The following is a 16,494-nucleotide window of genomic DNA, read 5'->3' as shown; positions in this document are numbered from 1 at the left end:
TATATATATGTATATATATATATATATGTATATATATATATATATATATATATATATATATATACCTATAATAATATATTTTACTACAATTTTGTATACCTTGACTTGCCCTATAGCTCCTTGTATGCTAAGGACCAATAAACGTATTATTATTATTATTATTATTATTACAAGCAAAAGACACTGCAATTCATTCACAAAGTCACTGAGATATTTCTACCCGCTATGACCCTTGAGGAAGCAGCTAACGTCTTCGTTAAAGATAGTATTAATTGGCGTCGGACTGGGGGCATTAATATAAATTTTCCAATGATATATTCTGTATGATGCGAAGATAATTGAAATATCGTGAAAACTAATTTTGTTAAAATATTTTATTTTGTGAAGGACAATTTATATTTGAAATAGAAATAGAAATCGGAATATTAAATTCAAAAATAAATACAAATGTAAAAATAAGGCAAAAAGTTATTGCATGTAATGAATTACCTTTTTCAAAAAAAATCTGAATTGTCAATAACTTTAATTTATGAAATTTTGCATATAAAAATAAAATTGTATCATCTCGTGACGTCGCTGGCATTCCTATATATATCGGCAATTCTCTGTAAACTTGCAATGGCTCATACAGATGCTGTCGCTATACAATAGCTTTCTCAAGCGTTAATAATAAGTCATAGAAGAAACTTAATGAGTTTCAATATGGATTTTCATCAAGTATCGGCCGGTTCTATTCAAGTAATACTGTTGCTACTCAAGAGAGCACATTGAATTTATCGATTTTATTCGAGTTATTTGTAATTTTCTGAAAAATCCTGACGGGGAACTGTTAGGTACGACAAGGGACTGTTCGGTGGTACAGAAAACTGTTTTATAGAGAAATCAGTTATATTTTTATTTCTATGCCTCAGCATACAACAATTATAATTTCTGAAGATTCATCAGAAAAAAATTACAAAAACATAACTGGTTAACGGAAAAACAGATTTCAAAAGATGTTTTTTTAACAGATAACTTCTCTTAAATTGAATATGTTCATATCACAAACAAACTGAAAACATTTTGTACTTCACCTACGATTGACTTATTTATTATTATCAGTTAACTAGTTTAGTGATCCAATAATCTTTCCGGAAGAAAGTTTGGTTGGGTAATAGAAAGAAAAAGAAAAGAAGAGAAAAAATTGATCCACCTTTCTTCAGGAATTATTGTTATTGTCAATCACTATGTAATTGCAAATGATATCTTCAAATAAACCCTTATCTTTTTTCATCAAATAAGGCACATCTACGAACACAAGGAGTGCTTGTTATGAAATGTTTAAAAAATGTTTTTTCCGTTAACCAGTTATCGCCCCCCTACCAACGACAGCCCTCAGAAGTCGAAACTTGTGCGAGCTAAGGATTAACGAGCTCTTATCTTTTGACGTGTGATTCCTAACACTTAATGTAACATTTCAAAAATTTTAACGTTCAAAGACGTCAACCTCAGTAAGGAACTTGTAAAATATCCTCTATCCCTTCTGAATCAGTTCAGGGTTATCCAGTTTCTGGATATCTTGATCAAACGACATGTCTGAAATGCCCTTATCATCTAGGGCCTAGATTCTAGGCCTTGAGATTAGAATTTTTGCTGCTTCTACAAAACCGCAACACGTGTTTCGCTATACAATGGCTTCCTCAAGCCTTGTGATAAAGTGGTAATAAGTTATATATTTTCATCAAATATCCGTCAATTCCATCACATTTGTTGATATGCTCGTCAAAATTGTTGCTACCGTCTATATTATTTGCAACGCTCATTTAGTATAAGTAATACTGATGCTGGTTGGGCCCCAAAAATATCACTATGGATCCACATGGATACGCGCCTTCACATTCAGTTTACCCCAAAAATTGCAACTTTACAGTTCGTTCACCGGTCAGATTGAAAAATAAGTATGTATTTACAAATTCAACTCCTAGATTTGCACAATACCATTAAAAAAGAATGTGAAGTGCAATTCGGTAAAAAAAAAACAAAACATACGCAACACGAAGGTGTAAGTGGGAGTGGAAGGGGCAGTTAGCCCCTTTGTGAAAACGATCGAGGGCTAATATATGTTGACCAATAATACTGAACCTATCAATCACATGTAGATCAACACTTTTGCACTTGGTCAACACACTGGTGTATTTATCATAAATTATTTCATTTCAATCGTTTATTTTTTAGGAATACTAACACCCGAACCGACGAAGAAATTCGATTCGAACATTATTGAAAAACGAGTTAGTTTCGACAGCAACGTTACGAATACAATGATGAAAGAAAAACTCATGAGTGCCCTTCGGAGTCAGTCACTAAAAGGAGGAAAAACATCGGAACACCGACCAGCCCTATCTCATTTCCACCAGGGCGACCAGTCTGATAACTCGGAAGAATCTACGTCGAATGAAGTAAGTAGATGGATTCAGGTTTTCGATAAAAAGTACACAATTTCTCTTCTATTGGAATACATGTATGAACAATTTCTCATAGAAAGAATTCAATAATTTTATTGTTTCCTTTGGAAATAACATTATATAATATCATTCAGTTTTCATTTTATCAAATTGAACAAATATAAATATAGAGTATATTGATAGTGAACAGACTCCTTGTAATGAGATTTCATTTCGAAATAACGTGATATTAGATATATTTTGGAAAAGGTTGAAAAAGCAAAACAGAAATTTACTGAAAGAAGTGAAATTGATGCTATGTATACATGATATTTGTCAATTGACATTATGAACGACAACCCTCAGAAGTTGAAACTTGTGCGAGCTAAGGATTAACGAGGTCTTGTCTTTTACATGTGATTCGTAACACGGAGAATGACTTAACATTTTGAGGTTCACAAGATTCATCACATGACCAAACCCTATTGGGATTCACTAAATCCATCGTGACTTAAATCACAAGGTAGAGGAAATATATAGGCTATAAGAAATGAAATAAAAATTATCATTATCAAGTCAATTCTTATAATATGATGGAAGATTGTGATATCAATGAACAAGTCAACTATTATAAGATTTTTGGATGTCAATTAACAAACTTAGGTATTGTCAGATTTATATTTTTTGTGGAAATTGACCATTTTATGATTTTATTACTAAGTGCTTCATAAAAGAAACTGGAAAGGTACTGTACATATTGTATATAAAGAGATAAATGATATGAAGTCCATTTGAAATAAATGTAGAATTTAATGTAGAATACAAATATGATCTATAGAATTGAATTATTGAAGTTTGATCCCACTTTTGATATAACTAGAAGCCCTCTCGACTTGAAACTATTTCATTCATTATTGGAATACTGCCAAATTTTGATCATTTCGTCAATTATAATTTTCGCAATATCAATCGTCGCGACTCCGAATTCCCAGAAGATCAACCTGTATGATTTTGACTGAAGTGAGTAATTTCATCTCAAAAATCATTTTCAGTATTTTTCCTTGGTGATTTTTCAATACAATCCTTGATTTCCATATCTCAGAATTCACTATTTTTAGTACATTTGATATAGATAGTTTATGAATATTTATAAGCTATTTTTCCACACTTTGTATATAGCATATTATTTGGACTATGTCACTCGAAGTTGTTTATACGATGTTCCACTAGGACGAATTTGAACTTCAAATTTTTGAATACGGATCTGTCTTTTGTTGTTGCTCTATCAGTAATGTGAAATCCAACTCTTAAACACCGCAATTCTGAAAATTAAATAAATATTGAGTAATGTATAATCAAGGAACAAATATTTCTGTCTTTTTCTCACTACAAAACTATTTGTTTCAAATGTTGCATAACTGGCTTTAATTCAGTGATACGAAAGATTCGCCTACTAATAATCACAGTATATTATGATCTCATGAATCACTATTCAAGAATTCTCAACTATCATAGGAATTGATGTTATCATTGAACAAAAGGATTTTTGAATAAGATAAAGAAATATAGTTGATTTTTATTTCATGTATTTGAAAAGTGAATATTATCAATATCTACAGGGTGTTAACTTATTTCAGAGGATAAATCCTTTATCATATTCGAATATTTTATATAAAAAAAAAGTTCGTATAAACCCACACCAAAACATGATTCTATTTTAGAAAAAAATGTAGAGTATATTTTATTTTAAAATAAATTAAAAAATATGAGTCATGATAGGTTTCTGCATTCATTTTAGCTTTACTTTTAGTTTCAAATTACTTATCGATTTAGGAAAATTTTAATTTTTAGAATTCTGTTTTATATCTGATGGCCATACGATGAATCATATTTTATTTTTCCTGAAGTACAAGACGCGATACAGATAAATTTTAAGGTACCACAAAGTATATGCCTCCAAAATTCTTGCCTACCGGCAGTGGCGCAAAAATCCCAGTGCCGAGTACCGAACTAGGTTTCGTAATGCCTTCAACAGCTGCAAAATCAGAATAAATGAAAGCAAATAACTTCACAATCAGAGAATTAAGGATAATCTGCTTGCCAATACCAACAGGTCCAGATCCTTCTGGTCGGTAGCTAGAGCTGTTAATCAAAACTCTACAAAATCCACAATTCCACCACTAACATAAGCGGATGGTTCAATTACAACAACAGTCATAGAAAAAGCAAATCTACTAGCTGAACAATTTGCGTCCCATTCGATTTTGCAGGAAATGCACCATCCACTATTCCCAAACTAGAATCCACAATGCCGGAAATTACTCTTCGATAACATCTAGTAAGACGAATTTTGAAACAGTTCAATATCAACAAGCGTCTGGTCCTGATGAAGTGCCCGTCATCGTACTTGAAAAGTGCACAAATGAACTCACACCAGTATTTTGTTGACTATTCAACCTGTCTTACAAGAAAGGGGTTTTTCCTTCTAGTTGGAAGATTGCTCGCGTTCAGCTTATTTCCAAAAAGGACAAGAAAAATATTTCAATCAACTATAGATCAGTCATTTTGCTATCAGTGATACCAAAAATTATGGAGAAAATCATAAATCACCATATCCTCAAATATTTGACAGGTTTCAACATCTTGAGCGATCATCAATATGGCTTTCGGAAACAAAGATCAACAGGCGACCTTCTATCGTATGTCACCCATATTTGGAATAACGCAATCAGGGAACATGGAGAATCAAAAGCTGTTACGCTTGATATTTCTAAGGCCTTTGACCGTGATTGGCATGAGGGTTTGCTGGTCAAACTTCGATGCTATGGCTTGTCGTATCATTTCTTTGTATGGCTCTCCAGCTTCCTGAAAGAATGTTCCCTGCCGTTTGCATGTGGTCGTTGATGGATATCTCTCGATTACTTCAACCATCAATTCTGGTGTTCCCCAGGATTCCATATTGTCTCCAACACTCTTTTTATTGTATATTAACAACTTGTTTAACGAAACCCAGAATTCAATATATTGCTTTGCTGTCTCGTCATTCCATTTGGATTCTAGGAGATCTGTTGCGGATGCACATCTTGACTCGCATCAGGAGGTTGCTTATCTTAATGAAGATCTAGAAGAGATTTCGTATTGGAGTGAAATTAACCAGGTTCAATTCCGCTTTCTGCTTCGATAAACTCGTTGGGGGTTTAAATGGACACCAATATGTCTTGGCACAATCATGTAGCTGAAATTGCAATTGTTGCTTCTCAAAAGCTTGGAACACTGTTTCGAACCAGAAAACTATACACACCTCAGCAACTTTTGATGCTTCATAAAGCTCAGAGCACTCCGTATTTGAAGTATTGTTCTCATGTATGGAGCTACGTCTCTAAGCATACCCTGGAGCTGCTGGATTCCATCCAGAAAAGAATCATACGTCATGCTTCTACAAAAGTGTTCAAGTGACTTGGCACATTTGATTCCACCAAGAGCGGTACACATCAAAAAAAAAATACGTGACGGACTGTGGCTGCTCGTTTTGAGGCTCAACTCAGTACACCTCGAACTTCACTGTTCAAGAACTCTTCCATTTGGAGATCTGCGTTTATGTGGAATAAGCTTTCTAAGAACGTTTATCCAAATAGATTTAATCGCCAGCGGTTCAAATCCAATGTGAATCGCTACTTTTGCACATGCACCGCTATTAGAGCACCCTAAGGATTTTCCTGTAGTGCTTGTGTTTTATCTTGAAAAAATATCGTGCTATGCGATGTCATTATTATTTCCAACCTAATTACATCAAAAGAGGTAATTTACAGTTGCAATCGGTTCAATCTCGATCTGCGGAAAAGTATCTTCAAAACGAAGCAATTTATGACTACATGTAGGTTTGTCTATCTTTTTGGTTGAATATGACAATCACACCCTGAAAATGAAGTCGGTACTTTTAATACAGGTGGTTATTCTAGATGACCCTGCTTTGCTGTTCTTCTTTTCCTTTCAACCAAGTTGCAAATGAAATTGCCTGTGGAAAAGTTATTTTAGGTAGAATATTCAGTAAGAACTCAGAATAATCGAAAATGTTCAGTTCTATAAGTGTATAAGGAGCTTTGGGAAAAACTCTGTTGGCTTTCTACTTCTTCTTATTTTCATGTTCATAAGTCTTACTTTTTCAAATTTATTTTTAACAATATTTCATTATCACAACTAATTTATATACACTTATACAACTAATGCTTAATTTATCTTCACAGTTCGAATCCTGTATTGAAATGCACGATTCACTTTCTAGATACAGACTGCCATTTCGGGACGAGAAGCCGGCTTATATATTGGCAACGACCGTGCTAGATTTCTCTAGTTATTTCGGTAGTGGCCTAGACTGTTCGCGGCGACTTGTCGGGATCATTCCTTTCGCGATGAGTCATATGTTTGGTGTCTGAGATAACGGTCAGAGCCGGCTTCAGATTCATTACAATATGTTACTTTGAGCTAAAACAAAATTTGAATTTTAGAAAGTATCTACATATGAGTTATGACAAGTATTGATTATTCAGCAGAATAAGAGTAACAATTATAGCGATATGAAAACTATGAACAAATTACTAATCTTTCATCTAGGTGCCCACCGTCTGAAAGAGGCTTTTAAAAAATCTGTTTAAAATATGTTTTTCCGTTATCAGGTGTCGCCCCCATACAAACGACAATTCTCAGAAGTTGAGAAACTTGTGCGAGCTAAAGACTAATGAGGTCTTACCTATTAACGTGTGATTCCTAACACATTCCTTCAAAGTGGCAAATAGCAGGAAAATATTTATTATCATTCTAATGAAAGTTACCGGTTAGCTTGTTCTGCCATTAGCCTGTAAAAAGTATTCCAGACTTTTAGAAGTCAGAATTTAAAGATAATTATACACAGTTCTTACAAATATTTTGATTATTAATTTTTTGCTTCCTTTTTGATAGTATAGTCGATATAAGTGCAGAAGAAATCTCTTAAAAATTATGAAATCAATGAATTATATAGATAATTAGTTGTTATTGTTACATAGAACGTTTAGCGTGTTACCTGTCTATATATTTTATGGCTTGATATCGAGAATGTCAAACTTCTCATTCGTTCATTTCCATTTCGCAGTCAATAGAATAATCATGTATTGTTTATGTATCAGCTCCATTACGCTAGAGAGGAAACGACACCCTTGGAGCTGTGTGATATCGAGCCCATAAGCGGCACCGTCTTCCGGAAAGTGACGGTCCGGAGAAGGCGTCAGGATAGCGCCCGGAAAATTTCTGCCGTAGATGCGGGTAAGTCGCTTTTCTCTATTGTGAATGCTGGTGAAGGGAAACTACGGAAAGCGTACGACTAGGCGTTAGATAGCGTAAGTGAGGGATCTATTGAGACGGTACACTATTAAAATTATTAGCTCAGTAAAACTCTTGGTATTTCGATTTTTTGGAATTTGATATTTATCGCTGCTAACGTTTGAAATAACTAAAAGTGTATAGAACATAGAAAATTTCGAAAACAAGTCAATTACACAGTTTCTCCTCTAAGTTGGGTCTAACGCTCTAAAAATAATTATCACACACATTTCAATACAAAATATTATACATTAGTCAAAATTCTTGGTATTTCGTTCCCAATAACTTAGGTAATAGTTTATCAGATAACCGCCGGCTATATAGTAGAACTGATGAAACATAAAAAACTATTTAGAACATAGAACGTAGACATTAAACTCGTTTAGAATTGATAATGTCTTTCATAAAACATTCAGTTACTTCTTTCCCGATTACGATTTGGCATATATTTGTGTTCATATGTACTCAACTATGTTTTATATAGTTTCCTACTGATAACATATCAAAACTTTCAGATACAAAATGTACAAATTTTCGTTATTGAAATCCCAAACTAATAATTTCGTAATCATATGAGTAATTGTTTTCATTTTCCTTCACAATATTGCCAAATTATAACCCAATTATTACATTTCATTCATTTTGCAGGAGTCACCGACGTAACCTTATGAAACAGTTGACATATATTGAGAACCACTGAAGTTACCTATCGTGAAATGATACTCACAATATTTTTTATTCATCATGAAATTCACTACAAAAAATAATAATTCACTCATGCCTTTTTTGTAGAAGTCATCATTTACAAAATTAGCTATGAATTTATACTAAATTAATAGATATATTATTCAAAGACACTATGATGGAAAATATTTTTAACTTTTTACATATAGTCAGTGAAGGAACTGGTCAAATTTCGAATATGCGGTTGGTTATCTAATTCACAGGCAGATGGGGCGATGACAAACCTGTCGTTTGTTGTCCGCTTCAGCCTAGTTCGAGGAATGATACTCTGAAGGAATTCGATTTTCAATTATCGGAAATCATCGACTTTATGTTGATGACAGACACTAGCTTACACTGACGAATGGCCAAACGGCCCAAAACCGGTCTGCAAGTGTGTTCCAATAATTGAAAATCTATTGCAGCAGTTGTATCGCCAACAGTATATGCAGGAATAACTTCAGTGAAGAATCCTGCATTAACACCTGTCGGATATAATCCAACGCCCTTCGTAGTATTAGCCAGGGGAGTAGTTGCTTTCTGATAGGTGTCATTCCATAAACCTACAGTGTAGGGAGTTGACACTGCCCTGAACGAATTGTTCCTTTAGATGATTTGAAATATTTTTAAGTTTGTTTTCATGTATTCTTCTGGATAGAAACATGACTCTTTGACTCTTTTTTTAATTTATGCCACTGGAATGGTCAATTTTGATTTATTATGTTCGTTAACAATGAACCAATTGCAAAAAACCAGTATTTTTGAAAACCTGATTGCAAGAAACTCTTTGGTTGTTTTTCGATTGTGGAAGGCTTGTTGGAATAACTACATAAAACGTATATATAATACTATAATAGTATTAATAATATTGATGATAATTTATTCATTTTCTCAAAGATGATAAAACTTATTATAAAAGTAGGCACTTATAATCTAAATTCATCCAATGTATAAAAAGTATCGTATCGACGAGTAATTATATTCTCAAGCGAGTTTTGAAAATAACAATATTGGCGGAACTTACTATTTATTTGGGCAGTTTGTTGAGAATCTTCATCAGTCTCCGTTCACGTAACAAAATGTTCTCAAGATTTCGGAACATAAAACATAATGAATTCAATTTTGAGATCAAGTTGGTACAATATTCTTTCCAGTTTAAACCAGCTTCTATAGTGATTCCTAGAAAGTCAACTGATAAAGTAGGCTCGATTGAGATATCAGTTTTTATTGTTAGAGTGTTGCATTTCTTTAGTGAAGTTGAAAAGAAGATTGTTACGAATCAAAAGACGAGTTTGACAAAGGGTGGTTTTTATAAAAAATATATATTTCACCTTTATGCATATATTTTGACGATAAATATAAAAGGTGCTTTTGCTCTTTTCCACCTCAACAAACTGAAAATTATAATAAAGAACTCTATATAGTTGTAGAAAGGGCAAACCGATAAGTTACTGCGTTAACTCGAAGTATTTTTCACAAAAAAAAATGTTCATCAGTAACTTATCGTTTCTGATAATTTTGCTCATTAAAGAAATAGAACTAAGGAATTATACAGTCACTTACTTAACTTATTCAACGTTTCGAGGGAGTTTTCATAATAAAACGAATAATAAAAAACAGAAAATTCGTTTTAGGTTTTTTCAATTTTGATGACGAAGGCAGAATTTAGCCTCCGAAACGTTGCATAAATATCAGAAGTGAAGATTTTAATTTCAGTTGTGGGGTAATAAAACTCTATTTTCAAAGAACTGCTTCCAAAAAACTGGCATCTCTTTTTCATTTGAGGGTAGCTCAAGTAATATCTGAAAAATCTCCTGGATGCTTGATTTTTCAATCAACATATACATGAATATTTGCAATGCAATATGATTTTCATTTTCTTATGTTGGCAGCAGTTTATCGGGTTCAAGTTTTCATTTAGATATGAACATAGAAGAATCTGCACAAACCTGACTAAATTTAGAAAGTCCCTCATTGTTTTCCTCACTTACGCTGATTAACAAATGCAGTGAATATGGGTTGTGGGCAGGAAGTCAGGAACTTAGGGTGTTGGGAAGTGCTTCTGTGACTACTGGTGGAGGAAGTTTTGCTCTTCAAGGATATCGCTTTTGTTGGTGAGCAGCTTTGATGTTCGATATTCTGCTAGTAAAAACAACTATTCAATCGTTTGGAACACGTACGCAGTATCACGTAGGCGGTCAAGACGGAAAGCAAAACACGACAAAGCTTCTGTCGAATACAATTAGTTACAAACGACGAAGAAAGTTCGGGACAAAACTCCATTCAAAGTTTGAAGAGATATATTTCAACTACTTCTTCTTGATACAAAAAAGTGGGAATTTTCCAAAGAAAGGAAGGAAGCAAACAATTTTAAAGGAAGTAATTCTATACATAGATGTGCAGAGCATGCATAGAAATAACTTTTAGATAGAAACTGGAAGGAAAAGCCCTTCAATATAAACATTGAATTACACGAATTAAAAATTCTTCTGAAACAAATACTTTTGTATAAACACTGAATTATATAAAAAACACTCTTTTCTACTCAGTATTCCAAAGATTCGTAATGGAATTGAATCAGATATCATTCATAGGATTCTTACCCAATATACTAAATAAAAGGTGAAAATTTCACTTACATGGAACACTGTCATCCTCACTGGTAGACATCGATGTTTCGCCGTAAGACACTCGCCTTTGAACTCTTCAGTACTGAGGAGCCCTAAGGTAAAGTGTCTTAGAGCGAATATTCGATGTCTACCAGTGAGGATAAGAGCCCTAAGGTAAGTGTCTTATGGCGAAACATCGATTTCTACCACTGAGGATGACAGTGTTCCATGTAAGTGAATGCTTCACCTTTTTCAATTCCATAATGAATGTTTGGAATACAAACTGAGTAGAGAAAAGTGTTTTTTGTAGGTTTCAGTGTTCATATAGAAGTTTTTGTTTCGAAAGAATATTTTTTCGTGTAATTCAATATTTATCTGAAAGTAGCTGTTTCAGGAGGGCTTTCTCTTTCAGTTTGTGTCTGAAAGTAACTTCTTTGCATGATTTTCACATCTTTCGAAATTGATCGCTTCTTTCTTTTCTTTGGAAGATTCCCACATTTTTTTGTATCAATATAGAGTAGTAGAAAGCCGAAAACCTTTTATATATAATATATATATATATATATATATATATATATACATATATATACATATAAACTATATATAATATGAAAGGGTTGTATAAGAATATAACCCTTTCATTTCAAAATACATTTCAATATTGAGTTAATAGAGAATACTCAATTGAGAAGAGTTTATTTAGTTTCTAGGCTTTTCGAGAGATTAGTCATACTTATTTATGATTTTTCTATTTCAAATTGTCTCTTATCTATGATCTCTCTCTCTAAAATTTTATTGAACGTTGCTTCCCACTCGGGCGCATTTGTCCAGGCTCCTCCTATCAAAGATGACAGGAGCTTCGTCGAGGGAGCAACGGTCTTGCTCGCTGCCACCCCTTCTTTGTCTAACTTTTTTACGATGAGAACAATTCAACTTTTTTTATTGTCGCCTTCTGCTCAGAAGATTTTTTGCATGCTCCCCTTTTCGAGGTTATCCGAACCACCCCGGCCTGGATACCGGCGTGAATAAAGAGAGCCCTCACTTCACATTTTTCTCTAAACTTTCACATAAACTTCAACATCTTTGCATAATAGACAATCACAACATAAATAGAAGCCCTGCGATAGCACGTGGCATCTGCGTACGGACGGACATTATCGGCACGTCCGTCCACTACCACGGCCACCACGAAACTCCATAAACTGAAGTTTCTAGGAATGAATAAATATATTATACTCCAAGATCCCAGAACTCCCGTGCCTACGTAATTGTTTTATCTAATTAAGAATGTGTGCTTATTTGCTAGTTCGAAAGCAAATAAACTATTTTTTTACATAACATCAGATCAACTGCTATTAGTAAACAACATTGTACTTGAAATGTGACAGTATAATAATTTCTCTAAAACTCCGTCTATAAATTGTCACATTCAAAAAAATGATCGTTGGGATGTCAAATATAAGTTGTGTTTTTTTGACACCCAGATTGAGTCATTCCTGTCAAAATTATTCGCTTTCTGTTCGATGTATTTCCATGCAGCACAGATTGCGAATATTTTAGGTGGAGATGACAGGTCTGGTATAAGATTAGTGTAAATAAAACACACCTAGAGATTGCCGAGATATCGTAAAAGGTTTGTGGTAAACTAGTAAAAAGCAAACATATTTGATTGCAACTTACGTACCTCACTTATATTGTTCAAAATATAAGCTTCACTAAATTGATGTATGACTGGTGGTTCTGGGATTTTGAGCTAGTGTTTTCGAATAATACGAACTTAATATAACGATTACATAAACCGGGTATATTCCATATACATATGCCAAAAGTCTTCCAGATCATTTTCTTAATATTTATTTGATATACTCGCATTTTAAAATAAAGTTATCGACTCAGTCACTCGCTTCGCTGTTTTCGGTTTGATAAGGAAGTTTTGATAATTTGTTTTAAAAATAATTAAACGAAGAGGTTCAAAAATTAGTGACAAGATTTATTATCGAATAAAGAGCAATAATTGAAAAAGGTACTTACAATAATGAGAACATCTTCTTTCGAAGAGTAGTGTCACCTCCGAAATCTTCCCGAGATGCGTATACTTTGCATCCCCCTCAAAGACTATCCTCAAGTCTCCACCCAATTTCTCAAAAATGATTATTGCTGACTTCAAATATGTCGGCAATAATCGACCTAGTTCATTGGCTTGCAGAATTAATGATTGAATATCAAACAATATGAATCAAGAAAATAAAGTAGGTTTTGATGAACTGAGTGATTGCAAAGGAAACATCACTATTTGACAATAAAGTTATGAAGCATTGAGAATTTCATTTCACCTACAGATAAAGTTATGCGAGGAATCTCTGATGTCAGCTAGTTAGGATGTATTTCGAAAAGTACTCGTACTCGAAATTGAAAATTTTGTAAAAATAATGATAATCTATTCATTTGAACTTTTTTCAATAACAACAACTTTTTTATTACAAATGGAACACTATATTTGTTGATTTTCAACGAGTTCTTCAAAGATAATCGTTGCGTCATTATATCACATGGCATCATGAAACGTCAAACAGAAACTTGTTGCTTCTTAAGGGATAACCAATATACCAGTTACGAAGGTTTGTTGCACAGCCAAGCTCCAATATCTTCCGTAAAATTCTGTCTCTCTACAGCTTTCACTGCACTCGACCACAGAACAACGTTTTCCTGTACCGGTTTCATCTATTACCTGGTCTGTTTGCAGGATACGCTGCAACAAAACAGAAAATTTTTATTTGGCAGTTGGTGACGAAGAAGGGCTTTGCAATATGCAGTTGAGGTCTCTAGACTTTATTGTTGGATGTTGAAGTTTTCTATCGATCATTTAGATGGCATCTCCGTATGAAAAATTTATTGAGGCACATCAATCCTGGTTGAATATCTCTTAGTATAAGAGAATAATTAGTCGTACCGTAAAATCAATACAAAATTTAAAAAATTACTCAAATTTAAAAAATAACTGGTAAAAAATACCCACAAAACATTTTCATGTGAAGTATTGCGAGGACGAGTTTTCAAATCTCATAATGGGTTGAGTTTCTCATGCTAGAGAGTGAAGACACGCCTTAACTCTACAAAACTCTATAGTTTATGTCACTTTATCGTTCAATAGTGATCATGTACACTCCCATGGAGGAGTGGATCCTCCGGGAGAACGAAATATTAAGAGCTTATAGTTGTTGGTTCACAGATGGATCTAAAACACCTTCCGGTTCTGGTGCAGGTGTTTTCAGTCGCAGACCTAGGACAGATATATCAACCTGCCTAGGAACCTATGCGACTGTGTTTCAAGCGGAAATTTACGCTATTAAATTGTGTGCGGAGAGATTGGAAGAATCCAACCTCATATACAAGTCAAAAAAATATTCTCGGACAGTCAAGCGGCGTTCGAAGCAAATTGCCAAAAACGACTCTCCTGGCCTGGAAGGCAATGAGGCTGCTGACTTCCTTGCAAAGGAGGGACAATAACTGTCATTGGCATCGTTTTAGGCTTTGCCAAACAAAGATTGAACACCTGGATGGCATGAAGATTTATGGACTTTTGGCAGAATCTTCCAGGAGTGGCTCACTCTAAAGTGAGGGATGAACTACGATATCTAACAGGTCTTCTTACAGGTCATTGTCATTTGAATCATCATATGCAGAGACTCGGACTGTCGGAAGAGAGTGTGTCGTCTCTGTTTGGAAAATGATAAAACAGCAGAGCACATACTTTGTGCCTGCCCAGTTGGGGACCGAATCAGGTTTTTAGAGTTCGGCAGAGCCGTACATCTGACCTGAAAGACCACTCACCATACAAAATAATTGGATTCGTTAAGAAGCTGGGTTTATTTCGTCGAGTGTGAATAGGTGTGAGCCACAATAAACCTTTGCGGGTTGCGGTGGAAGGTCGAATAGACCCACTCACTTTGTACCTAATCTAACGTAACACACCCATGGGTTTATGGTTAGAAAAGTATTTACAAATTTGAGACAGTAGGTTCCGGGGCGAAGAAACGGCTAAGCCACATATTTTAACTATAAGGTAGGGTTTGTAGAATAAAGGCTTGTCTACACTTCCTAATATGAGGAGCTTAGCTGACTGTGAGATTAATGCAAGCAATATTATGTATTCGTCTTAGCAAAACTTTCCATGAAAACATTGTTAGTGGCAAATCTTTATTTTGTAAGTTGCTTGTCTCGTAACATTATTCACCGATCGAATATGAATAGGTAACATTTTATTAAGTCTTCAATTCGTCCTATACAAATCTGCATATCCTATTTTAAGAGTTTGTGGAGTGACTATGGAAAGGTGTTAAATACCTATTTTTTATTTATAACGAATTGTCTATATATCAATTCAGCTTGAAAATTGAGAAATGTTGTATACAAAATATTACCCCATATTTTTGGGGATAAAAGGAAAAACATACAGATTTCTTGATTTCTTGCTAATTGAAGCTTACATTTCAGATTTCTATGACTTCAGGAAGTACTCTGAGTAGGTATTGTTATAATCATAGTAAGTACTTTTGTGACGAAATCTTGATTTTTTAAATATTAATGAAATCTTAAGTATTATAGTTATGCAAGATATACAGGCTGATTCACGGTGGATGGCACATTGAACGTTCTGATGAGCCAGACATCGTATCACTTCTATCCAACCAAAATATTTCTGACAATGCTGTGTTGCCACTTTCATTACAAAGTAATAGCAACTTTGATTTTTCAAATGGAACTGTATATAATATTATTTTTGGAATCTATAACAATTACCCGAGAACTTTTCTTGATATATTCCTTCAGATATATGTTACCGTTTTCGATATATGAATTAATTTTAATTTATTTTCTTCGGAAATCATGACCTCTAAAAATGTTTATATCTTTGAGTTGAGGAATACTATGGTACCAAAATTTGGTTTGGATTTAGGTGATATTTGAAGGCTTCCCACAAAGCGTAATCCCCGTTACTTCAATACAGGGTGTTGAAAAATACATTTTTTTCTTTTGCCTGAAAAATTGACTGAAAGTTGATTATTTCAAACGAAACAACCTGTGCATTTTTAAAAATTCAGACAGCTGTTGAAATTTGCTTTCTTTCTATGCATATCATGCGTATACCTAACTCCAAACCAAATTACGGTACCATAATATTCCTTAACACAAAGATATTGTCCTATAAGGACATTTTCAAACTTATATCGTATAGGACGAAACTGTAGTAACGTTAGTTACAAATAAAAGTGGTAAAAAACATATAAATTTTCATTTCCTTTTTCATTATGATTTCGTACCACGTAGTACAATTTATTGTCGGGTAATTGTTGTAGATTCCAAAAATAATATTATATACATGG

The 16,494-nt window shown here is 33.9% G+C and overlaps 1 protein-coding gene across 1 annotated transcript in view; it reads left to right on the top strand.

Moving 5' to 3' along the window:
• btsz (bitesize) overlaps positions 1–16,494 on the top strand; it is a 414,949-nt gene that overhangs the window by 202,209 nt on the left and 196,246 nt on the right. Inside the window, 2 exon segments of the mRNA XM_074172806.1 lie at positions 2,215–2,438; positions 7,586–7,721. Coding sequence (XP_074028907.1) covers positions 2,215–2,438; positions 7,586–7,721 — 360 coding nt within the window.

This window comes from Leptinotarsa decemlineata, unplaced genomic scaffold, assembly GCF_025532065.1.
Source record: "Leptinotarsa decemlineata unplaced genomic scaffold, Ldec_3_MD MMD2_tig00000199_RagTag_RagTag, whole genome shotgun sequence".
Taxonomy (NCBI): Eukaryota; Metazoa; Arthropoda; class Insecta; order Coleoptera; family Chrysomelidae; genus Leptinotarsa; species Leptinotarsa decemlineata.
Note: the sequence above shows the minus strand (reverse complement) of the source record. Positions and strands in the feature narration are given on the sequence as shown.